Source organism: Notothenia rossii (genome assembly GCF_949606895.1).
Source record: "Notothenia rossii genome assembly, chromosome: 6".
NCBI classification, from domain to species: domain Eukaryota; kingdom Metazoa; phylum Chordata; class Actinopteri; order Perciformes; family Nototheniidae; genus Notothenia; species Notothenia rossii.
Window position 1 is genome coordinate 86,349,044 of NC_136909.1, and position 27,500 is coordinate 86,376,543.

At 41.0% G+C, this 27,500-nt stretch overlaps 1 protein-coding gene across 1 annotated transcript in view; it reads right to left on the reverse strand.

The window, feature by feature from the left end:
• atrnl1a (attractin-like 1a) overlaps positions 1-27,500 on the reverse strand; it is a 243,179-nt gene that overhangs the window by 100,916 nt on the left and 114,763 nt on the right. The window contains exon 20 of the mRNA XM_079687044.1: positions 14,805-14,883. Coding sequence (XP_079543170.1) covers positions 14,805-14,883 — 79 coding nt within the window. The remainder of the gene's footprint in view (positions 1-14,804; positions 14,884-27,500) is intronic.

Consider the following 27,500-nt stretch of genomic DNA (forward strand, 5'->3'; position numbering starts at 1 on the left):
CTGATACAATATGTACAGGTTGAAAGGGTGTTAAATGAAAGTTGGTGATGATTAATGTTTTCTGTGTTAATGTAATAGCAGTTAAAACAGGACCAGTCAAATTTGACCGCGAACACCAAAGTAAGGGGGGGGGGGAACGAAGACAATAGGAGGGTTGATGAAGAGGTATGGACTACAAAAAGACAGTTGTGAATAAGCTTTACAGTCATCTTGTATCTCTCAAATGTATTTTTATGTCTTTGTGTGAGATGATGGAAAACTGGAAAAAAGTTTAAAATCTTTTTTTTTTTTTTTTTTTTTAAATATATAAAAGTATTTCAATATTTCAGGAAAAATTGTTTGGTAATTGTTTCGGTTACAAATCATGATGGGAGGAAAACTGTGGACGTAGGGTTGAAAAGCAGAAATATTAAAATAGTAATATATTCGATGCTCATATCCCATGTGTGTTAAAGTATATTAGTGAAGTACTTCCAACTGTAGTCATTAGCAAAACCTCATTTTGAAGTATCTGATTACTTTAAGATCACCTCAATATCAAATGCAATGCAAATAAAAACAAGAAAATAAATATCAATAAGACGTTTTATATGTAAAGTTATTTGATTGTTTTATGTACCTGTAAGGGAATACAGTTACCTTGTTTCCTATCCTGATTATATAATCCTGTTTCAAGTTGTCTGTGCTCCTAAATGTTGACTTTGTTGTCTCGGTAAAGTTAGAAATAAAGTGAAAGGTATGCTGGCAGATTGTGAAGAGGAGCGAGAGGAGAAGGAGAGATTCTCTAATGAGAGCCACTCAGGGCCTCTTTAATGGAGTGTGTTAGGAGAGTGTGTGTGTGTGTGTGTGTGTGTGTGTGTGTGTGTGTGTGTGTGTGTGTGTGTGTGTGTGTGTGTGTGTATTCAGGCAGTGTTGTCATGGAAGCTGTGTGCGTGTTATCCCTGAAGGAGAGAGGATGATGAGTTGACCTCAGTTCCTTTCTGTCCATTAGCTTCAGATTCAAGCACCGCCTGTTATAATAAAGTTGACATGTGGTTGTCTAACACCAGAAAAAGGCTTGTTAAACTTAAAGTTATTTCTCAACCATATATCAAAGGTCTCAGATATATCCAGAGCCTGTCTCTGATTGGCTGAAACACCAAACAGATCATTGCAGCATTACCCATAACCCCCTCTGTTTCAGCCCTGTTTCCAAAGTGCTGATTCTCTGTCTGTTACTTTAGATGAAAATAAGGAGCCCCTCCCCACGCCCCTCTGAGAGAGATTTGGTTACAAAGAACTCAATGGAGCTCTAGGAGATTCAGGTGGGGGGGGGGTGGCTAATGGTTACACAACCCAAAACACATCGTGAAATCACAAAGTGGCCAAAATCTGATCAGCTTAATAGGTGACCTTTAAGAAGGTGTTAGTGTATTGTGGCACTGTTAGCTTTCCATACATTGCCATCTCTGTGGACGTTCTTCATTATTTGTGTGTGTAAACAGCCTCTCCTTTAATCCCCACAAGCAATTTGGCTCTGACTTGTTCTTGATGCAACAGTTTTCCTGATGTTCAGCCTGATATTTGTATCTGAAATGAAGTTAGGTTCAGTTTAATCTGCTTCCTAAACAAATCACTGCCACAGCACTCGTTCCACTGCTGGGTAACTTCCTGTGCGAGCGGCTAATTGGACTGAGATTTTACTCAGCACTCGACGAATTAAATGAATGTTTGGTTTGTTACATTTAAAAAAGTTTTAAACTGAAGTGACAGAGTAACTTAGAGTTTACAGGAAGCCTATTTTGTGTAATGAGTGTAGATATGTGAAGCTGTGCTCTGCATGCAAAGAGAACAATGTCCTCTTTGAATAATAAAGAACTTAGTAAAAAGTAAATGTTTTCCTACAAGGATCAAAAAAGGTCTATCTTATCTTATCCAAACCACACAGGTGTAACACTTTGGCAGAACAGATCGAGCATGAGTAAAGTGGTTTAAATTGCACTTTCTGTTGTGTCATGTCATTTCCTGTGAAGCTTCTACTTCATTTCGTTGTGCAACCATGGGTGCGTCTCACTTCAGTTATTTTTCATTTCCTCGCTCCTCGGGCTCGGTCTCACCGGAAGTTGATTTGTCTGCGCCATCTTGAGTAGCGTCCCCGTGGCCTTATTTGTGCCGGAGGACCGAGGATCGAGGAGCGATAATCGAGGAACTACCAGACCATCGTCCGTTGAAATCCTCATACACTCGCCCCGCCCCCTTACTGTGTATCGCTCACTGATTGGACGATGCAGCGAATGCACTGATCTGGCTGCGGTCAGACGATCAGCTGTGCGGCGTCGTCACAAACGGACGTTGCTTCACGTGGCGCTCCGGAGGAAAGGACGTCCCATTGCTCTTAAAACTAATTTCCCTGCTTCTCGTGGTTTCTCTCTCCATGCTTCCTGGTGGGAGGGACTAGTCGCAGGGAAAGGACGCAAGTGAGGGACGCAAGGAATCCATTTAACCGAAGTGAGATGCAGCCCATGTGTTGCATAATAACAATAAATATTCCTTGAATCCTTGAAGACCAATTTCAGTGACTGCGCAACACCAAATTCATCATTGCATCCAGATGTTTCAGCTCCAACTTGCAACATCGTGTGTTAACGAGAAATCCATCCAAACAACAGAAGATAAAAACATTTAACAACGGTTCCCGGAGTCGTCACTGTTCAGAAACTCCCGATGAGTTATGGCGCTTGCTCTTCGCTGTGACTCATACTAGAGGCTGTACTGCAGTTAGAGTTCGTGGTGTTTGATACAGACACAAAACAAACAATATCCAAGTCCGGAAAAAACACGGTCAACAGAAAGTGTCGGAGCAATTCAGCCTCTCCTTTTCGTAATCCACAAAAAACGACATTCAACATGTACATACCAATAAACCACACCCACGTGATAACCAATAACAATTCAAGTGATTCAAAGGGAAATATAGATGCTATTGGGAATAATAAGAAATTGCAGAACAGGCATTTTGGCTCCTATAGAAGTGGAAATGTTTTTAACAGCAATCTTCTCCTTCAGATGTGAAAGGGTTGAGTGAAAAGGTCACTGAGAGCTTTCTGAAAGACTTGACCTTCATCTTTCATTCATAACGAACACAAAATACATTCAATGTACAGTTCACTGCCTTTCAAACACCTTATGTCATATATACAGTCAAATCTATCCGTGGTTATGCTGTATTTCAATGGTAGACCTTCTACAAACATATATACATTATTGATGATTTTTGTTTAGATTATTCTGGATGTATAAATGCACTTGTTCAAAGTCAAAAATCTACAAAAACTGATTAGAACTGTATATGTCCAGATGTAAAGGGGCCCAAAACAGCCTTTTCTCACATGTTTGCATTACATATTCAACCATTGGCAATTATTTTTGATTTAATGTCTTTTTAAAGAGTTATTTGGATTGCCTTTCTTGTCGAAAGAGGAGATCCGGCAGCCCATTGGTGACTATTTTACCGTTGCTTGACTAATGCATTGGTCGGCTAAACTGTAATTGAAAATGTTTTTAATTTGGAATAAAAATGGAATACAAATAAGTGAGAAAGTATGGTTTTATTACCATTTTTTTAACACGTTGCAGGCACTTAAAGAGCAACTTGCAGGTTTTTTTTTTTTCTACATTTATGCTTAAGCTTGCTTGAAAATTACAATTAAAAAAGTGAATGTAGGATTTGATATGTTTTACGAGACACAAGGGCAGGAATTCAGAGGGAAAGGAGCAATTTTGAGCTCTGCTCTTAAAAACGGATTTTTTTAAAGGTCATACTTCAAACGCGTCATATTACGCTCTCTGACCGCGGGAATAGTTAGTAGTTGCGTTGAGCAGTTGCGTTGAGCAGTTGCGTTGAGTGGTTGTGTTCTTCTGTGTCTTCTGTGTCGAAACTAGCATTGGGATCCATGTTTATTAATACGTTACACACCCCCTTGTTTCCCCTTTGTTTCGTCACATGCGGGAGGTCACGTGTAAAAATGTAATGTCTTACAAAAACAACGCCAGATGTCACTGCAGTCTATATTTATGTATATTTTTTTGAAAATCTAGTGTATTCATCATTTTCCTACACATTTATTCACAGGTGTCTTTAACCTGGAAGCTGCTCTTTAAAGGCATGTTTTTAGACTGTTGATGGAAACACCTGCAGTGAGTCTAGTAGCATTTGATCCAAACTAAAGTGAGGGATATTCATAGCTCTTATCCCTTATTAAAAGTCCTGCAGTGTGTGTGTGTGTGTGTGTGTGTGTGTGTGTGTGTGTGTGTGTGTGTGTGTGTGTGTGTGTGTGTGTGTGTGTGTGTGTGTGTGTGTGTGTGTGTGTGTGTGTGTCTGAAGTTTATGAAAAGCCTCTTAGAGCAGGATTAGGATCATCATTGTCCGCTGGTTTGTGATAGGACATGGATTATGAGAGTACAGAGATATGTTTAGCATCCTGAAGTCTCACACCCACACCGGCCTGTGAGCAGAGCTTAAAGACTGCATCTGCACCGTTTACATTTACATTCACAACACTCTGCAGAGGTTCAGCTTTGATCTGAGCAACACTTCCTACATGCAGATCAAAGAGTCAGCACGACGGCACAAATATAGGAGTCATTTAAGAGATGATAGGTAGCAACACACGGGTAATGCTGTAACTTTGTTTATGCAACTCAGAGACACATTGCAATGACACACATGCACCAAACTATCTTTGGTTCTTGTTGTCTAAGGTCCCATTGTTCTTTTGTCTGCAAGAAGCTCAAAACACAATAGAGACCAGGGGACACTAAAAAGTGACGCACACAGCTGGGAGACCAGGTATGCAGTCGGATAGTCCAAAGATTAGCTCCTACCGTCTTTTCCTAACCTCTATTCCTTGACGTCAGTGTGAAATGCCTTAATTACTTATTATTTATTAATTAAACCTCTTCAACTAATCTAGCACCTCAATTAATGCTAAATGAAAGACACACATGAACCACACCCACACAGACAGACAGACAGACAGACCGACAGACCGACAGACCCACACACACACACACACACACACACACACACACACACACACACACACACACACACACACACACACACACACACACACACACACACACACACACACACACACACACACACACACACACACACACACACACACACACACACACACACACACACACACACACACACCCTGCAGAGCAATCAGAGCACAACATCTCCTCACAAGTTACAGAAAACAACAGAGTTTGTGGAGTTAAAAGCTCCTGAAGCGTAATCTCATTTTAAGCTTCTGTATTTAAAGTTGCTTTGTGATCCAATAATGCCTCGTTACTGTCTTTAGAAATGGCTCGTGGTTCAATAACTCCATACTTCTGACACCATCTCTCATTAAATTAACTTAAGCACCTTAAACTCATCAGCCAGCGGTTTGAAATTAGACCTGAGGAAAGCGTTTACAGCAGAATAATGAGTTTGCTGCACTCGTCCTAAACAAACAAAACAGCCTTAAAACTTCAATTTTAATCAAGCGCTCTTCGTTATGCTGCGAGTTTCCACCCCTTGTAATGCAGAGCGCAGTATCTGGGAGTGTAATTCAGTAATGAGAGCAGGGGGGAAGTGACACAATATGTTAATTGCCCCGTGCAAGAGTAGCGCAAACATCTAATTTGAGGGCATTCATGTGAGAGGGGGAGGTTTCTGGAATAACAAACTTTAGACACATTCAGTTTAATCTGAGGCCTGTCTGAGATGAAGTGTTGGAAACTCTTCAGGAAACTCATGAAGCTGCTGTAACATCTGTATGTGAGTGAAGACATGACTGCAGTAAGCAGAGGAATACATATCACTTGTACAGTGCAGGGCAAGGCAAGTGTATTTATACAGCACCTTTCAACACAAGGCAATTCAAGGTGCTTTACGAAAATGAAAGACATTCAGAAAAAGCCATTTAAAAATATAATAAAAGAAACATTAAAAGAAAAAATATATGAATAAAAAGTTACAGTGCAGTCTAAGATATGAATAGTTCACACAGAAGTTCCACTTTACTGATGCCTTCCTTTAAAGTGGACCTATCATGCTATATTTGAATGATCTAGTGTAGGACCATACCTATATAAGGCATATTTATACTTTTTATTTTTCAAAATACCAAACAGATCATGCATTTTAGCCATTCCTCATTTCGCTCAATTTAACACTGTCTTTGCATCATGGGCTGATTCTGTGAGAACAGCACCATCTACAGGCCTGGCATATGTACTACAGCGTCTCCAGCGCTTTCCAACGGCAATGTCCGTGGCTGTCTCCTCCTGATTGGTGGAGTTGGCCCAATAGCCGTAGCACCACTTCTGTGACGTCATAGAAGTGTTCAAATCTGGATCAGTCTGTATCAGATCCGTTGCAGCCCCTTTTTAAGAGATTTGGGTATGGAGGAAAATAGAGAGGGTTGTGTTTCCTGACACTTTGTGAGTTCCCTGGAACACCGGGGACACATATTCATGTAGAAAAGACGTACTAAAGTGCATTTTGCATGATAGGTCACCTTTAAGGTTTCTCCGAACATGAGCTGTGTGCGCTTGTATGGCACATACGTCCCGAGCAGCACACACAGAGACAACCAGCCAGACACTGCTTCCCTGGGGTTACTAGCCCCAAATGTTCATTAACCAAAAACGAAACACAACCGCTCAGTTTCAATTAAAAGCAGCGGCAAAAAGAAAAGTCTTCAGCCTGGATTTAAAAGTAGTCAGAGTTGCAGCGGACCTGCTGGTTTCTGGGGGTTTGTATAGAGAGGCAGATGGACGGGAGAGCAGGATTTACTTACTGTGAGGCAGTTACACAGAACATGGGAGTCTTTCACTTATTTACAAGAGTTTGTGCATCGCTTTAGAACATTAGTTATGATATATCGTCTAATTTGGTTTTATAATCAGGGTTGGGAGGATTGCTTTAAAATGTATTGTGTTACAAGTACCAGTTGAAAAAAAGGAACCAGATGTTATGTTCCTGAAAGTACTCAGATGTACTTTTGTAGGTCCATACAAATATTCAACTCTGCCTTTTCTGACAATGCCAAAGAAAAGTTGGGTTTTAAGTTTGAAAAATGGATTTGAGAAGTCATCGGGGAGGAGAGGACCTCAATCTGGCTGGCTCTCTCTCCAAGCTTTTCATTTGTCTTTTGACTTATTTATCGGGTCGAGAGGCGATATTAGCTGTAGTGAATTCCAACACACACACATGCACGCACACACACACCCGCACAAACACACACACACACACGCACACGCACACACACACACACAAACACACACACACCAACCCACACACACACACACACACACACACACACACACACACACACACACACACACACACACACACACACACACACACACACACACACACACACACACACACACACACACACACACACACCAACCCACACACACACACACACCCCACACTAACACACACACACACACACAAACACACACACACACCCCACACTAACACACACATACACACACCCCACACTAACACACACCCCCCACACTAACACACACACACACCCCCCACACTAACACACACCCCCCACACTAACACATACCCACACACACACACACACACACCCACCCACACACACATACACACTAACACACACACACCAACCCACACACACCCACCCACACGCGCACACACAGACACACCCCCCCACACAGACAAACACACACCCACCCACCCACCCACCCACCGACAGACAGACACAGACAGACAGACAGACAGACAGACAGACAGACAGACAGACAGACAGACAGACAGGCCTGCCCACACCCACACCCACACACACACACACCCCCCCCCACACCCCCCCCCCCACACACACACACACACACACACACACACACACACACACACACACACACACACACACACACACACACACACACACACAGTCTTCAGAGGGGCAACCCTAATACGGAGAACCAGAGACTTCTAGCCGTCTCTGCGCATCAGAATTATAATTTCAAAGTAGCTTTTGATTGTTTGATCTCGTATCCAAAAGTGATTGTTAGTTAAAAAAAGCAAGTGTGAGAAAAACTATTAACATAAAGAGGACGTGGTTCTATTAATACCCGGGTTCTCTCTGCAGTCCCGTGGCTGGTTGTGATCCATAATTAACGGAGAACAGATCCCATTTGCACCTTCTGCTGCGGTTCCTACTGGAGCAGATCTCCGGAGAGCAGCGAGCAGATGATACATCACACAGAGGAAAAGACTGGAGAGAGCTACTCTGATTTCTAATAACATAATGAGAGGGAGCAGATCACTTTCATATATTATGTGTCAGTGCAAATATTATTTTGTATTCTTAAGTAAAAGGAAGTAGTCGTTGTTGAACGGGTCATATTCACCTTGTGTCTCGACTGCTCTATGGCGCTTCTCATTGTGTTGGAGATTCTGTTAAAAGCCTAATTGCTATAGCATACATGTAGCATAGCATCTCCAGCTATTTCAATCTTTACTTGTCAAAGAAACTGCTTTTAAATGAATCGTTTAACACGTTTTAAGGCAGGAAACTAACCATTTTGATTACCTATATGTGATTTGTTTATTGTAATAATGCATATTTGGGAATTTAAAACAATGTGTGGAGCTGTGAGGAGCTGCTAGCTGTTTGAGAGCAGCCGATCCGCTCAACAAATCACAATGCACTGCGAGTCTAACAATAGGGTGTTAAATAATCATTAAATTATGAGAGCCACCACTTTAGACAGAGCTAGCTAGATTGCTAAAATGTGCTAGCTAGCTTGATAGATTGGTAGCTAATATAAACTAGCCAATATGTTAGAGAGAAAGTGAACAGTGGCTAACTCGTAGAGAAGACAGCTTACTTTAGCTAGCTAGTTTGATAGATAGAAAGCTAAGATGCACTAGTTCGCTAGCTAAGTAGCAAACAGACGGGTTATTTAGAAAGTAGTCGAGTAGTAAGGGGGACAATGTGCTGCTTCTGGCTTAGGGTAGGTGTTTTAGTTTCACTATTACCAACTTGCTGCATATCATTCGTAACATAATTACTTTACTCTCAAACTTGTTGCAAAGTGCACACTAGTTTTATCCATTTCCTCTATAGCTATCCAACTAGACTCCTTTTTCAAGGATAGTTATGTTAGCTGCACTTCAGCTCATATCTGTTGTCCCTGATCAGTTCTGCACTTGCAAAACTCCCAGCGGAGATAAGAAGGACGCAATAAAGCTCACTGCTTAGCCACTTCACTCATCACTTCCCAAACTAACATTTCATTTCAAACCTTTATTTATCCAGGTGTATCCCATTGAGATCATTGATCTCTTTTTCAAGGGAGACCTGCTCAAGTAGGTTCCACATGAAACATAAAAACATTAACAGAACAAAAAAAAGGACATCATACAGAATCATTACAGGGATTACAATTTACAATAACTATCCACATGAACAGGTACCAACAGCTTCCGATTGTGTAGCATCCAACTTTAAAAACATTTAGTGAAACCAGATTGCTTAGTTTCCATTTCATTTGCAAGACAGAGGAGACATCTAAATGCCGTCTTCCCTAAGACAGTCCTAGCAGTTGGCACATTTAATAAAACCACAGCATGCGATCTCAGGCAGTAGCCACTTACAATTCGCCGTGAGATCAGGGAGCAGATGTAGGATGGAAGTTTCCCTAACATGGCTTTATATATAAAGATGTTCCAGTGACTGAGCCTCCGTACAGTTAGTGAAGGCAAACCTGTAATCACTTGCCTGATTTTAAGATGTCTAAATTGTCCTCATTGCTCCTGGACTATCACAGTGTTTGTTTAGCCTTGTTTCCCCAGTGTGAGGAGCAGCGGCCAACACTCTGCTTCATTATTTATTAGAGCCGGTCTCACATCACAGCAGCACCGCAATGCTGCATTTACTGCACTGTTGTTCTTTGTATTCACCCAGAAAACCTGCTGTTTCTCTCTGTCTCTCACCATGTCACTTTTTGTCATACCATATTTGCCTTTGAATAACTGAATGTAATAATTTGAAACATCTGGCCGATCAAACTTTACTTTCTTCTCATCATCATGTACAGTTAATGTCCTGTGTTACTTTTCTAATCGTACTATTCATTCCTCTGGAAAGCCACAAAGAAATGTCCTCAGACTGCAATCTCTCACTCACAAAGTGCCTGACTAAAGAATAAAGAGAAAGCATTTCACAGATTTTTCTAAGAAATGGTATTCAGACAAGCATGACATTTCAAAAATATGTTCTTAGTTCATTTTCTCCACTGCTCTGCTCTTACTATACAGGAAGCTCTGTCAGGATTTGTCCTTTATATTTGTTAAAAAGTCCTCAGTGAAAGCAAATGCTGTGAGCGAGTGAGCATTTTAATTAGAAGCCCCAAAACGGGAGCTGACACATGTTCAAAATGTCAGATTCTGTTAGATTCCCATTGTTTTTATATTCGGGTTTATATTAAAACACAACCCTGGGAATTAAATCAGGTTTAGCTTCTGGTTGTAAAGCAAGATAATGAAAAAGGTAGGAATTGGAAACAAAGGACAATGAAGAAGAGAGGAGGGGAAGCTGATTTAAAATGTGTACAAAAATATCTTTGATCTGTGTTTTCTGTCTTCTTTTCTTAACATCTGTTACTGCGATACAGAAGACTATTAAGTGTATAAAACAGCATTAAAAAAAGTAGAAAATATAAAAGTTGACCGTGAAGATAAAAAAGCTTTAAACTGTCTTACAAATAAAACACTATTGAAGGGTCGATAGACAGTAAATACAATATAAAGCAGGATATCATATACATTAAGTGTGTAACAACATCATCAAATATAGGTGTAAAGACAGACTGCATGTCTAAAACAGTCATGAGTTGAATACACAATGCTGATTGGTCAATTTAGAACCTTCTGAGGTCTGCTCCTTTCCGATAGCAGACCGTTGCTAAGGATAACATACCGTTGCTAAGGAGAGCAGAACGTTGCTAAGGATAACGGACCGTAACTAAGGAGAACAGACAGTTGCTAAGGAGAACAAACCGTTGCTATGGATAACAGACTGTTGCTAAGGATAACGGATTGTAGCCAAGTATAACGGACCGTAACTATGGAAAACAGACGGTTGCTAGGGAGAACAGACCGTTGCTAAGGAGAGCATAACGTTGCTAAGGATAACGGACCATAACTAAGGAGAACAGACAGTTGCTAAGGAGAACAGACCGTTGCTATGTATAACAGACTGTTGCTAAGGATAACGGATTGTAGGCAAGTATAACGGACCGTAACTATGGAAAACAGACGGTTGCTAGGGAGAACAGACCGTTGCTAAGGAGAACATACCATTGCTAAGGAGAACAGACCATTGCTGAGGATAACGGACCGTAACTAAGGAGAACAGACTGTTGCTAAGGAAAACAGACCGCTGCTAAGGATAACGGATTGTAGCCGAGGACAATGGACCGTAACTTAGAACAGACTGTTGCTAAGGAGAACATACCGTTGCTAAGGAGAACAGATTGCAGCCAAGGATAACAGACCGTTGCTAAGGAGAACAGACCATTGCTAAACATAACAGACCGTTGCTAAGGATAACAGACGTTGCTAAGGAAAACAGACCACTGCTAAGGATAACAGACCGCTGCTAAGGAGAACAGACCGTTGCTAAGGAGAACAGACCGCTGCTAAGGAGAACAGACCGTTGCTAAGGAGAACAAACCGTAGCTGTGGCCAAACAAAAAATAGTTTTCTCCATCAGAAAACAGGAGTGCTTTTTAAAATATTTTTGAAGAGCACATACTGTGGATTCATGATGGCTAAACCGTGTCCAGTAAAGAAAAATACAATCATTGCCAGCTCTTTTTAAGGCAACATAACGAAGATGCACAAAAGCAACGATCAGTATAAACAGCTCTTGTTTATCACAATAACAATATCTATATTTTAGATCAATCTGGTTTTATTGACCATCTTTCTGCGGAGCCCCCGAGGCGCCTGACAACTGCAGTCTGTCTCCATTGTAATCAGCAGGGCACTAAATACATCAACACAAGCAGATGATAAAAGCATTCAGCTCATTGATTAGCTGAGAGAAAGCTCTGTTCCAAAGCAGCAGTGAAGCAGAAAATAATAACAATATGTGTCTCATTGTCTCTGCTGTCATCAATGAAACAGTGAGAAGACTACAGCCATCAGTGGCTTCATGTCAGGAAGACAAACAACAAGAGAAACTGTTTCTAAAAGAAAAGGTAGATCTGCCTACTCTATAGGTAGGGTCTGCTTTAGTTAAGGAGAGGAGGAGAGGACTCTTTAAAGTAGAGACACTACATACTGATACACACCTGAACATCAGCAGGAGAGGACTCTTTAAAGTAGAAACACTACATACTGATATACACCTGAACATCAGCAGGAGAGGACTCTTTAAAGTAGAGACACTACATACTGATATACACCTGAACATCAGCAGGAGAGGACTCTTTAAAGTAGAAACACTACATACTGATATACAGCTGAACATCAGCAGGAGAAGACTCTTTAAAGTAGAGACACTACATACTGATATACACCTGAACATCAGCAGGAGAGGACTCTTTAAAGTAGAGACACTACATACTGATATCCACCTGAACATCAGCAGGAGAGGACTCTTTAAAGTAGAGACACTACATACTGATATACACCTGAACATCAGCAGGAGAGGACTCTTTAAAGTAGAGACACTACATACTGATATCCACCTGAACATCAGCAGGAGAGGACTCTTTAAAGTAGAGACACTACATACTGATATACACCTGAACATCAGCAGGAGAGGACTCTTTAAAGTAGAGACACTACATACTGATATACACCTGAACATCAGCAGGAGAGGACTCTTTAAAGTAGAGACACTAAATACTGATATACACCTGAACATCAGCAGGAGAGGACTCTTTAAAGTAGAGACACTACATACTGATATACACCTGAACATCAGCAGGAGAGGACTCTTTAAAGTAGAGACACTACATACTGATATACACCTGAACATCAGCAGGAGAGGACTCTTTAAAGTAGAGACACTACATACTGATATACACCTGAACATCAGCAGGAGAGGACTCTCTAAAGTAGAGACATTACATACTGATATACACCTGAACATCAGCAGGAGAGGACTCTTTAAAGTAGAGACACTACATACTGATATCCACCTGAACATCAGCAGGAGAGGACTCTTTAAAGTAGAGACACTAAATACTGATATACACCTGAACATCAGCAGGAGAGGACTCTTTAAAGTAGAGACACTACATACTGATATACACCTGAACATCAGCAGGAGAGGACTCTTTAAAGTAGAGAAAGTACATACTGATATACACCTGAACATCAACAGGAGAGGACTCTTTAAAGTAGAGAAAGTACATACTGATATGAGCCCCTTTAAGTATTTTAGGCATGAATACTGAAACAAATATGTACAAAGTACAATAACCCCTACAGTAATACTCCTGTTTCCTTACAGTAACATATCACAGTGACAAAATAAGTTCCGGAAATGAAGGAGATTACAAATCCTCCTCATCAAAGCAGATTTTCCGTGAAAGCCTTTAAACATTTCGCCATCATTTGAACACTGAAGCTAATTTGCACATGAAAGCATCAGCTCTTTCTGCAGCGGCGGCAGGAGGGGACCAGAAACCAACAAGTGTGTTCAAACACAATAGCTCCCCGTGGAGTGTGTGTGGATTACATCAATAAAAAACTAGTTAAATGCAGACTATTATCTGTGCTGCTCTTAGCAACAAGTATTCCTCCCTGGTGACTCAGAAAAAATGCCAAGTGAGAAAGCAACCGTGTGTTATTACTGAGAGCATGGACCTAAGACAAGTCAAACATGGGGATGTGTGTGTGTGTGTGTGTGTGTGTGTGTGTGTGTGTGTGTGTGTGTGTGTGTGTGTGTGTGTGTGTGTGTGTGTGTGTCTGTGTGTGTGTGTCTGTGTGTAAATATGAAATGATGCAGCATCTGGTGAAGCCTTTAAGTGAAATATCACTCCATTCCGCTTCGTTTAGCGTCACTTCGTCTGAGTTAATTGGTTCATGAGGAGCACTAATTAAGGGGGATGGCTTTGTTTATCGTCACGCCGACGCTCGTTAAGCCTAGAGATCTTTTTTTTTTCTTCTGGTTGCTGGTGATATTAACCCACCCTTCACAACATATAATGTAACAGCTGTATCTAATACACAGCTTGACACCACTCAAATGTAAGTATACACTTTGTAAAGCACTGAAATCACACATTAGTATATCCACAGTCAACCACATGTGCGTTGATGATTGTTCGGAAATACTGAATGTCCTCTTCCAGTATCAGAGTAACATGATAACAAAGGTATCAACTGTAGCTGTGAACATGACAGGATGTGTGATTACCTAGAAGAGCATCAGGACTGTTTGAGGCATATGATAGCTATGTGATTAACATGATGATTCAGCCTCTATGGAGAGAGACATATGACAAGCATGCTCATTTCTGACGTGGAGCTAATCTGAAGTAAACATTGAATACTGCTTTCTATTCCTCCATCTTGTGACTGGGTAACTCCCTCTCTTGGATATCAGCATGTGAAGGACACTGTTCAGGAACTAGCTGATGCTCTGTATGTGATGACTACTTCCATTCTGGAGAGGATCACAGATACATGGATCCTGAGGTTGAAGCTCAAGCCGGGGACCAGTGAGATTTTTCGAACAATGATGATGATAATGATGAAGATGTCCTACCTCTCTGCGTCTCGAGGCCCAGCAGGTCTGTTTGACTTTCCACACCACAGCAGCAACCAGCAGCAGAGACAGGAAACAGCTGCAGGAGGGGAGGGGGGCAGAAATCAAGTTATCCTTAGTGTTGCATGAACCAAATATGCAACAAAAATATATATATCATGCAGAATGTATCTGATTGAAATGTGGGATAACAACAGGGCAGAACCACCTGTTTAAATGCCTTCAATGTTCAATTGCATGTATAATTGCTGGATGTTTCAAATAAGTAATTAATGATACAGAAGAACCCGCAACAAAAACCCAAAACACTTCCATGAGGAGAAACGTGCTGTAGTTAGAAACGATTCAAATATGAAACACAAAACACATGCAAGAAGCTCAAAACACAACTTTAGCTACGTTAGCTAGCTAGCTTACAGCAGAGTCATGTGACCACATTGTTAAAATAAGACCATAACACATTTTAGGGAAGTTTCCAACAACAGAGACAGTTGTTCAGTTTTATAATCCTGAACGTCACCAAGCGCTCCGTCCCAGCTGTGTGCGTCACTCTTTAGTGTCCCCTGGTCTCCCAGCTGTGTGCGTCACTCTTTAGTGTCCACTGGTCTCCCAGCTGTGTGCGTCACTTTTTAGTGTCCCCTGGTCTCCCAGCTGTGTGCATCACTCTTTAGTGTCCCCTGGTCTCCAGCTGTGTGCGTCACTCTTTAGTGTCCCCTGGTCTCCCAGCTGTGTGCGTCACTCTTTAGTGTCCCCTGGTCTCCCAGCTGTGTGCGTCACTCTTTAATGTCCCCTGGTCTCCCAGCTGTGTGCGTCACTCTTTAGTGTCCCCTGGTCTCCCAGCTGTGTGCGTCACTCTTTAGTGTCCCCTGGTCTCCCAGCTGTGTGCGTCACTCTTTAGTGTTCCCCTGGTCTCCCATCTGTGTGCGTCACTCTTTAGTGTCCCCTGGTCTCCCAGCTGTGTGCGTCACTCTATACTGTCCCCTGGTCTCCCGGCTGTGTGCGTCACTTTTTAGTGTCCCCTGGTCTCCCAGCTGTGTGCGTCACTCTTAAGTGTCCCCTGGTCTCCCAGCTGTGTGCGTCACTCTTTAGTGTCCCCTGGTCTCCCAGCTGTGTGCGTCACTCTTTAGTTTCCCCTGGTCTCCCAGCTGTGTGCATCACTCTTTAGTGTCCCCTGGTCTCCCAGCTGTGTGCGTCACTCTTTACTGTCCCCTGGTCTCCCACCATACTTGGTCCAATAACTAGGCATAACAACTTATTGATGAACAACAACAAATATTGCAAGAAAAAACACAAAAAATATCATGTCCTGTTTCCGTTATAGTATCTTTATGTAATTACTGTCCAATCCCTTTATTTACAGTAACTTAACTTAGGGGCACATTTCAAATAACGTCAATTTACATTAATGCTTGTGTTACTCTTTGTAGTTATGCTGAAACAAAAACACCTTCAAGTGCAATAATAAATAAATAAATCACACAACCACCAAACAGTGTCTTCACACTCGTTCACTGCGCTCCACTTTCTGCTGAGAGAAGATAAACTCATGAAGACTTGAGGCTAGATAATAAACCGCCGTGACCACAGGCAGCCGGGGGATTCAGGACCGAAAAGGGCGACGAGAGGTCAACGAGCGACATGATGCTCCCTAACAAAGAACAAGGTCCACACACACACACACACACACACACACACACACACACACACACACACACACACACACACACACCCACACACACACACACACACACAAACACACACACACACACACACACACACACACACACACACACACACTGACGGTTCAGTGTTTCAGTGCACAACGCTCCTCTCTCAAACCAGAACTTCTGACAAGAACTCAAAACAAGCGCAGCCAAATAACTGACAACAGGAAGTGCCGGAGAAACTGCTGAACACAGCAACTTCTGAAACAATCCTCCTCTTCATCTCTGTGTGTGTGTGTGTGTGTGTGTGTGTGTGTGTGTGTGTGTGTGTGTGTGTGTGTGTGTGTGTGTGTGTCTGTCCTCCATGTGTCTCTATGAGTGCATTAGTGCCGTAATGAGCGTGACATTTGCAGAAGCGACCACATCGACCTCTGAGCTGCACTCAGACACTTCACTTCAGGAAACCCCCTCCTTTTCCTTATTGGATGAAAACCGTCCACTTTCAACACTGTAACTTCCGACCGCTTCAACTTCCAGTCGGTGACGTTCAGGGTCATAAAGCTGGACAACTGTCTCTGTGGTTGGAAACTCAACCACAATGTTTTATGGGCTTATTTTAACAATGTGGTCACATGACCTCTTCTGGTGTGACTGCAGACAGTTGGCCAGTTTTGGAACATTTCTGTTTTTTCCAGCCCACTCTCTTCAGTCTGCGTACAATTGACACGACTTTGCAAAGGCGTGCAATAGATACGCAGAAGTATGTGCTTGCGTGCATACTGTATGATACTCCCACGTTACGTTTGTTGTGAGCGTATCTTAAATGCGTTTATTTTCAACAAATCTTTGACATTTATTTAACCCTAACCCAATAAGCTGCTGTGTCGTTTATTGCACCACAAACATTAAAACTGTCATTGGAACGGCGATCAAGCCTGAAGCCACGGAGCTCTTAGTTTTAATGTTTGAGGTGCAATATCAGCGTATCATATGCACGCAAAATCGGACTTCTGCGTATCATTACATGTCACTTGTTAGACGCTTTATCCAAAGTGACTTCCATACTCAATACTGTGGACAATCCCCACAGGAGCAATTTGGGGTGAAGTGTCTCAGGGACACAACGACATGCTGACTGCAGGCGGGTTTGAACCTGATCCGAACACCAACGCACTAGTCCACTGCGCCACAGCCTCCCCTATCTATTGCACACCTTTGCAAAGTCGTGTCATTTGTACGCAGACTGTGAGAGTGTGTTTTTTTTTTTTTACGTGCATCGTTTTTGAGACTGCACGTTGTTTCTCTAAATCGAAATGCTTTCGGCCGTTGTACAGGAGAATGTTTTCATGCAACCAAACATGGTCCGGTTGTGTCGTAGCTGCACCTGGTGGACACTTCTTTTGGCTGCGCCTGGACAACTTGTGTGTGACATCCTCCTGGATCCATCTCCACGATCATGCGAGTCATTTAGTTGTTATTTATTTATTATTATATTATTACACACGATATATTGCACGTCCGTCTGTCCTGTGAACGCGATCCTCCTCTGTTTCTCTACCGTAGGTTTCTTCCAGTTTTCCCCGATAGTTGTGGGGGGTTTGGGGATTGTTTCCTGTGAGGGTTTAGGCCGGGGGCTGTGTAAGATGTACAGAGTGTAAAGCCCACTGAGAGTAATGTGTAATTTCTGATATCGGGTTTATTACAAACACATGATGTTGAGGATTTGTTGGATTACTTCTTATCTGTCAAAGTCAATCTTTAATGTTGTGTGTACAGAGAGAGATCGAAATACTGTTTCCCACAATCCCGAATACAAAAATATGAATATATATAAAAATATGTATAAATATCTGCAACCTGTTCCTGAATGCATCGTCTTGTCTTTAATATGTATCTCTTCATGGTGTCTGTTTGTGCAGCAATATGTATTTGTGGATGAGTGCAATTGAATTTGACGGCATTATTATATTAAAATGTTACAATTATTCAACTTAATTGCACGGCTGTGCCTTTACGAGGACCCCCGCTACACTGAACACACCCCAGAACAATTACATACAAGATTACAAGACAAGTACAGTTACTAAATGCCTCCTCTGGCTGGGATTCAAATCCAATCAGGCCCTAAAACTCCCCGTTCCGTCGGTATTACCTCCGCCTCGCCGTTAATGCGCTCAGCTCAGCCAATGGAGCGCAGCGGCTAATTGTTGCTATTACCGAGGCATAAGGGAGGAAGATGAAGAGGGAGGAAGAGGGGGAGAGGAGGGGAAGGTAACACTCCACTGAGATTTAAAGGTCTCCTATTATGCTGTTCTTCATTACTTTTTATAGGTCTCAGATATATCCACAGCCTGTCTCTGATTGGCTGAAACACCAGACAGATCATTGCAGCATTACCCATAATCCCCTCTGTTTCAGCCCTGTTTCCAAAGTGCTGATTCTCTGTCTGTTACTTTAGATGAAAATAAGGAGCCCCTCCCCACGCCCCTCTGAGAGACATTTGGTTACAAAGAACTCAATGGTGCTCTAGGAGGAGATTCAGGTGATAAGGGGGGAGGGGCGGGGTTACCTTGGTTGCTGATTGGCTAATGGTTACACCAGTGGCGAACCGTGTCTATCACAACTGGACCTTCTCTAGACCTTCCCCCCCCCCTCCTCGGCATTATAATGTCCGTCTTTTCACTGAATGGTCTTCTTGAAAAGGGTACTCACAACAATTCCGCAACAACTTCATCTTCACCTGTTGTTATTTCAACGTTAAAAACAATAAAACGGTATGAATTGCTTCGTTGCATTCAGATAGATCCTCTGTCTCGAGCCAGTTAACTAGCGGGCCTTCTAGAATACCCTGGAACCGAGGGCAACTCTGAAAGAACACGCCCATTGGCTACAAATCAATATATGATTGGTTGATCAAACTGTCAGTCCAAACGTACGCTCTCATTCAGTCTAACGGCCAGGGCCTTCGATCAAGGATGTAGAATACCTTGGTTGAAGGACAAGATCTGATTGGTTGCTTTCTTTTCGAACACAAAACCACTGAAAGGCTTAGTGCATGGACCGAGAACGACAAACACATCAACGTAACACTGTAATATTACAGATCAACAACACAGATACCATTCTCATTTATTCATTTTATCACATTTTATTTATATAATTAAATCGATTTTTTGTTTGTTTTATCTGAGTGTTCCAGAGTGTTCTCTGAATACCTTGAAGGCCCTGACGGTTCGCCACTGGATTACACAAGCCGTAACATCGTTATGACATCATAAAGTGGCCAACATCTGATCAGCTCATTCTCAGACAGGTTTTTATACTTTCAGAGTCTCTTTACACAGAGGGGACACATGTTGATGTAGAAGAGACATGAAGAAGAGGGGACACATGTTGATGTAGAAGAGGGGACACATGTTGATGTAGAAGAGACATGGAGAAGAGGGGACACATGTTGATGTAGAAGAGGGGACACATGTTGATGTAGAAGAGACATGGAGAAGAGGGGACACATGTTGATGTAGAAGAGACATGGAGAAGAGGGGACACATGTTGATGTAGAAGAGACATGGAGAAGAGGGGACACATGTTGATGTAGAAGAGACATGAAGAAGAGGGGACACATGTTGATGTAGAAGAGACATGAAGAAGAGGGGACACATGTTGATGTAGAAGAGACATGAAGAAGAGGGGACACATGTTGATGTAGAAGAGACATGGAGAAGAGGGGACACATGTTGATGTAGAAGAGACATGAAGAAGAGGGGACACATGTTGATGTAGAAGAGACATGAAGAAGAGGGGACACATGTTGATGTAGAAGAGACATGAAGAAGAGGGGACACATGTTGATGTAGAAGAGACATGAAGAAGAGGGGACACATGTTGATGTAGAAGAGACATGAAGAAGAGGGGACACATGTTGATGTAGAAGAGACATGGAGAAGTGGATGTTGCATAATAGGTCAAATCAAATCAAAATGTATTTTAGCCACAAATCAACAACAATGCCTCAAAGGGCTGAACACAGCAAACAACATCAAAGACAAAAACAAATACAAACATCGTAGCATAACAATTATTAAAACATTATATAACAACATAAGTATTGCCATATAATAAAAGCATGTGACAGAAGTGATGCTAATGTAGATAAAAAGGTAACAGCAATCAAACTGATTAAACAGCCGGGGAATGAGTCCGTGAAAGAGTGTGTGTACATGTGTGTGTTCCTGCTGTTTTAAGTGGCTTAGTTTAAAGAAGGATCAACACACACGTGAAGGAGAACACGTCTGAGTGCTGGCGGGCAGAGTGTAAAACCAAAAAGCTATTCGTTGAACATGAGCCACAGATATCTCACGACAGCTTTCCATCTGCAGCAAATCAGCAAATCAGCTCTCAGCGTTGAGACAAACGGAGACTGAACATGTGTTCATCAGCCAGAGGACATGTGTCTTTTTCAAAATACTTTCTTTTTTAAATTGAGTATTTCTATGTTTGTGTTTTTGTTTTGACTTCAGCAAATGTGGATGTGAATAGGGGAGATGAAGTTGTACCAGATGGCTCTTTTGAATATCTAAATACACTTATAAACTCAATGCTTTCCCACCAACCATGGCTGCTTTGACAGCGTCAGAGAGGGCAACAGTACACACATCCTTTACTCAAGAAGAAGTACAGATACTTGTGTTTAAAAATACTCTGGTGAAAGTAGAAGTACTGACTAAACTTCTTTACTCAAGTCAAAGTAAAGAACTTTGAAATGAACTTCAGTAAAAAGTACCCATAACTAGCAGCTGTTTTAAAGAGTACCTGACCTCCCTTTATATTAATAGAACAATAATGTCATTGTTAGCTAATGAATGTTTCCATGGTGACCAACGGCAACATGACAACGTTTCCATTGGTCCCTCTTCTTTAGAGAAGACCAGGAAATGATGGATACACGGATCGTGTTCAAATCAATAGGCACGCAATGACTCTAAATAATAATGATCACGCCACCAAACACACATTCAGACTAAAGGAACCAGCCTGTTTGGAAAATGAGAGAAGTAGAAAGTACAGGTATTTGGGTTCAACATGTGAGAAGTAGAAAGTACAGGTATTTGAGTTCAACATGTAAGAAGTAGAAAGTACAGGTATTTGTGTTCAACATGTAAGAAGTAGAAAGTACAGGTATTTGGGTTCAACATGTAAGAAGTAGAAAGTTCAGGTATTTGTGTTCAACATGTAAGAAGTAGAAAGTACAGGTATTTGTGTTCAACATGTAAGAAGTAGAAAGTACAGGTATTTGAGTTCAACATGTGAGAAGTAGAAAGTACAGGTATTTGTGTTCAACATGTAAGAAGTAGAAAGTACAGGTATTTGAGTTCAACATGTAAGAAGTAGAAAGTACAGGTATTTGAGTTCAACATGTAAGAAGTAGAAAGTACAGGTATTTGAGTTCAACATGTAAGAAGTAGAAAGTACAGGTATTTCGGTTCAACATGTAAAAAGTCAAAGTAAAAAGTCGTCAGAAAAATAAGTAGTGGAGGAAAGTACTGATACCACAAACATGTACTTAAGTACAGTAACAAAGTATTTGTACTCCACTACTTCCCACCTCTGGACAGTGTGAACATCTGAGGCATTTTATATCCCAGGTGATGATGATGATGATGAGGATGAATGCTTCCATTAAAATGTCAGTGTGAATGAGACTGTTATTTCCATCCCGTGAGATCTCCTCTGGGATTTGGTTCTTACTTAAAGACTCTCTGATCCTTGCCCTCCCGTTGGTCCCGTTGAGAGAAGAGTTAATCAAAATGTTGACGTGATCATAATACGATCGGTCTTCAGATACTGCACTGAGCCCAGAGCAATAATATCAAGAAACAGCAGCGAGAGGTTTTGGAATATTTTGCAGCAGGCCCTGCTCACCTTCTCATTATTATTATTCTGGTGCATCCAGTCATTAGGAAAGGCTCAACTAACGATGTCTAGTATTATAAAAAGCGACAAAGACGGGTCGAGCAAAAGCAAGAATGTTTTCCAAGAAGACCTGAGTTTGAGTCCCGTTTGCAGCCAAAAGTCAACACGTTGTGATGAATTTAACGAACAAAATAACGTGGTTGTACAAGACTACGTTACGACAAGGTTTTGTATTTATTTTTAACAAACTAGCGACAAAGATGGGTCGAGCGAAAGCAAGAATTTATTCCTAGAAGACCTGAGTTTGAGTGCAACCAAAATGTTGACTTATAAAATAACGTGTTTGTACGGGACTACGTCGCGTTATACGTCATGTATTGGAGTATTTCCCGTACACAACCAGGTGTTTATATTTGAACATACTAGCGACAAAGATGGGTAGCGCAAAGCAATAATGTATTCCTAGGAGACGTGAGTTTGAGTCCTGTTTGCCACCAAAAGCCCATACATTATTATTAACTTAACTTAAGAAATGACGTGTTGTTACGGGACTACGGTATGTATTTAAGTATTTCCCGTACGCCACCAGGTCTTGTGTTTATTTTAACGTACTAAGTAGTAATATATGTCACATTTGTTTTTGTACTGCTTTTTGGAACCCTTGATTTAAGCTGACTGATACTTCTTGTACAGATACTGATGACATTTCTTTCTATGTTGTTCTATCATATATAATACTTTTCAAATCATTTAAAAATGAAAATATATATTGATGTTCAGAGGGAATCATTTAGGCTGTAGATAGATTGTTAGATGGATAGCATATGATTGCTAGTTAGCCGAGGTTGCATGAGATGAATAGTGGAAAGTAAAAACTAAATGTATTAAATTAGTGTTAGATAATTAACTATACAGTATATAAATATATAAATATGTGTGAAGGTGTTATATGCGGTACAAAAGTAAATCCTGCTGGAACGAACAGCCGATTGAGGACATGTGTAGTCATGGTCAGGCATGAAAACAAATAGTGCTGAGCTCTAAGTGAAAAGTCCTTAAACACACTCAAGAGACTCAAAGGTTAAAAGCTGCATGTGTTGAAAAGTGAGAATTTCCTCCAGTCAACCTCTGCTCCTCTGCGTGTCGAAGCCAAAACATTCACTGCTGTTGGCGCTGAAGCAAATAAAGTAAGTCTGAAAGCTGGAAAAGTGCTATTTGAACAAACCGAGACTAATCTCCGGAGAGAATCGCGGAGGAAGTGGACTTTGATACGGAGGTCATTTTGAAATGAAGTGGGCGAGCTCAGGGAAGGCTCATGAGCCACTTAGCGCTGCGGAGCTTCACGGCTGTATTTTAAAAAGGAAAGGGAGAGAAACTGATTGCTAATCAAGTCAGCGAGAGCCGGGAGTAATTGGACAAAAGCTGAACTGCAGTGTCACCAATTAGCATGTGAGACTGAGCAGAGCGGAGACGTAAATGCTGCTTAATTATGGCCATAGAAAACATGAGGAAGACAGAGGGAGAGAGCTTCAAATGTTTTTAAACTTTAGAAGGAGATAAGAGCTAAGCGGGGAGACACAGGGAATCAAGAAGTATACACTTTAAGCAGATGATACTTACAACACAAACAGACCTAGTGTGCGTTTTGGGCAATAACTGGATTGTGGTAATCTTAAAAAAGGGTGACAGCACAGATTCTAAATTCAATGACAAATTCATAGAAAAAGTCAAAATTCTAATAAATTCACATCTCTAAGAAAAATTATAATTTCTAAGAAAAAATTATAATTTCTAAGAAAAAATTATAATTTCTAAGAAAAAATTAAAAATTCTAAGAAAAAGTCAACATTCTAAGAAAGGGTCAAAATTCTATTAAATTCACATCTCTAAGAAAAATTATAATTTCTAAGAAAAGTTATAATTTCTAAGAAAAGTTATAATTTCTAAGAAAAATTATAATTTCTGAGAAAAAATTAAAAATTCTAAGAAAAAGTCAACATTCAAAGAAAGGGTAAAAATTCTATTAAATTCACATCTCTAAGAAAAATTATAATTTCTAAACAAATTATAATTTCTAAAAATAATTAGGACATTTAAATTTTTAACAAAAAGTCAAAATTATAACAAAAATCTAAATTCTAAGAAAAAGTCAAAAAATCAAGAACATAAAACTTAAAAGACATAAATGCTGTTTAATTATGGTCATATAAAACATGAGGAGGGCAGAGGGAATGAGCTTCAAATGGTTATAAACTGTAGGAGGAGATTCAAAGCTCAGCGAGGAGACGCTGGGAATCAAGAAATAGAAACTTTAAGCAAATGGTTGTTACAACATAAAAAGACCGGGGGTGTTTCTCAATGTCGAGGAGGCTTGCTTGGTAGCACATGTACCTCCGAGTGAGTTCCTTGAGAAGCGAGGCAAGAATACTTCCTAGCCTCGAAAAAGTGGAACAGGCTAGCAAGTGTGCGTCATATGAGAGGCTTACATTTTCCGCCACAGATTTTGGAAATTGGTTCGTGCGCTAAGCATTGTGGGGATTTTAAGACCATGGAGTCTACACATGTGCAACCTCGAAATTTCCCGCAACGAAGGACTCCGGGCTCGGTAGAATTCCAAGTATGCTGGACATTGGAACAGTCCTTCGGCGGCACTCGATGACCTAGTATCCTTGAAATGGTGGCTCTGGAGCATCCTTCCTCGACATTGAGAAACACCCCAAGAGTGTGTTCTGGAGAATAACTGAATTCTGTTACTCTTAAAAAAGGATGACATAGCACAAATTCAAAATAGAAAAATGCAGAGAAAAAGTCAAAAATTCTAGAAAAAAGATAAGTTAAGAAAAAAAGACAAAATTCTAATAAAGTCAAATTTCTAGCAAAAGTAAACATTTTAAGAAAAAGTTAAAATTGAGGAAAAAGTTAAAAAAAAATTAAATTCTAACAAAAAAATCAGAGAAAACTCAAACTTTTTCCATTTTTAAGAGAAAAAATGTACTGTTAAGAATTTTCTTTTTTTTTTAACAAAAAGTCAATACTTTAGTTTAATCACTTTTGGTCATATCCAAATATATTCACACGTGGCCATCATCCTCTTCCGTAGATTTCTACATTACACATATCCATATTTCTTCGTTGCTATTATATAAGTAAAGGTCCTTCATATCTCAAACCGAGCACAGAACACATGAACATTAAGTTACACAACAACGACCGTTAATAAACCAACAACAGGAACACGTAACCTTTTCTAACTGAGAGCATGTTGCAGTGACTAACACACACACACACACACACACACACACACACACACACACACACACACACACACACACACACACACACACACACACACACACACACACACACACACACACACACACACACACACACACACACACACACACACACACACACACACACACACACACACACACACACACACACACACACACACACAACTCTCTAGGCAAACATGACGCTGTCTCCAATGATGACATCATCCCTCTATGCTGGCCTAAAGGTTGCTGATGTCCAGAAGCCGGCCTTGGGCAAAAAAGTGGTTCACTTCCTCACATGGCTTCACATTGACACACACACACACACACCCACACCCACACACCCACCCACCCACCCACCCACCCACCCACCCACACACACCCACACCCACACCCACACCCACACACACACACACACACACACACACACACACACACACACACACACACACACACACACACACACACACACACACACACACACACACACACACACACTTGTCCGGTGTTGTAATTGAGTGGCAGAATCTCGCCTGAAGACAGCAGACTGCTTTCCCAAAACTCTCTCTCATTAGATCCACTTCCTGAGACTCAAATGTCTCTCACCAGCAACAACACAATGGACTCATTGCTTTTGGATATTTTCATTTCAATTGACTAGATTTACTGCAAATATTTGCATATCCTTAAGTCAATCAATTAAACAAATGTAAATGCCTTAATTGTGATTACCACACAATTGAAATACTAGCAAACAATGTGTAATAAAGACATGTCTGCAAACTGGTTAGAGAATGATTTCTGAATTATTGACATAAACTCCTACAATCTTCCAACACGTGCTAAAGCATTGTTAGGTGCCGTGTTGTGTGTGTGTCCCTCCCCCCCTCTCCCCCTGAGTCTCCTCTGTGTAATGTACGCTACAAAGGGCAATATCATGTTCCTATAAAGCTAAACTTCATCCTGTAACTGCATGACTTCGGCAGTTTTTAAACAATGTGTACATTGAGAGAAACATAAGTAGAAAAAAAAGGGCAACTACAAGTGGATTTGTTTATTTTAATAACAACAAAATACCCGCTTAGGTTGAGCAAAAGATCGAAGTGTGATACGTTGTTTTAAATGAAATACCGAACATAAATTAGAAACATTTCATTCATATTTGGGGGAAAGTCCCGGTTTATTTTAATCCATCAAACACTACCTGGATATTTTGACCAACCATTGCATTATACATTTTCAAGTGACTGTTATTTTGTGTATATTGCTTTTATTTATATCTTAATGTGTGCATGTGTATAAATATATCTGTTGATTGTGTATATTTAAGCAATAGCTCACGACAGGCCGTGGTCTATGCTTAGAGAACCGCAGTGACGAGTCCTAAAACCCGTAAGTAAGTTAGCATTTTCACCACTTCCTGTTCCCTCGTCTCAGAGCCAATGGGATCTCTCCATAGGGTTTTGGAAAACATCTGAAATAAGGTGTGTGGTTGAGAAACATTGAAGAGACGGATCACGTTTTGTTCTACATTAAATCCATCAGCAGTGACCCCACTGGTGATCTCTGAAGAGTTGACGTGTCTGAGAAACGATGGTTGTTACCAAGTGGCTGAATAGGACTACAGAAGTCGTGGAGGCCGTTGTACGTCATTACACCGAACACGTAAACACTCCTCTAAGTTAGTTTCTGTTCTGCTTGAAAGCAAGTCCCTGCCTCCTGCAGACTGTTCAAACAAACACTTCAACTCGTTCCATTTAGAATCTGTGTGTTTGAATATGGATCTTGAGTTGGCGTGAGGTTGAAGCAGCGACCCGGCTGTAGTTCCTTTATAGCATCACGTT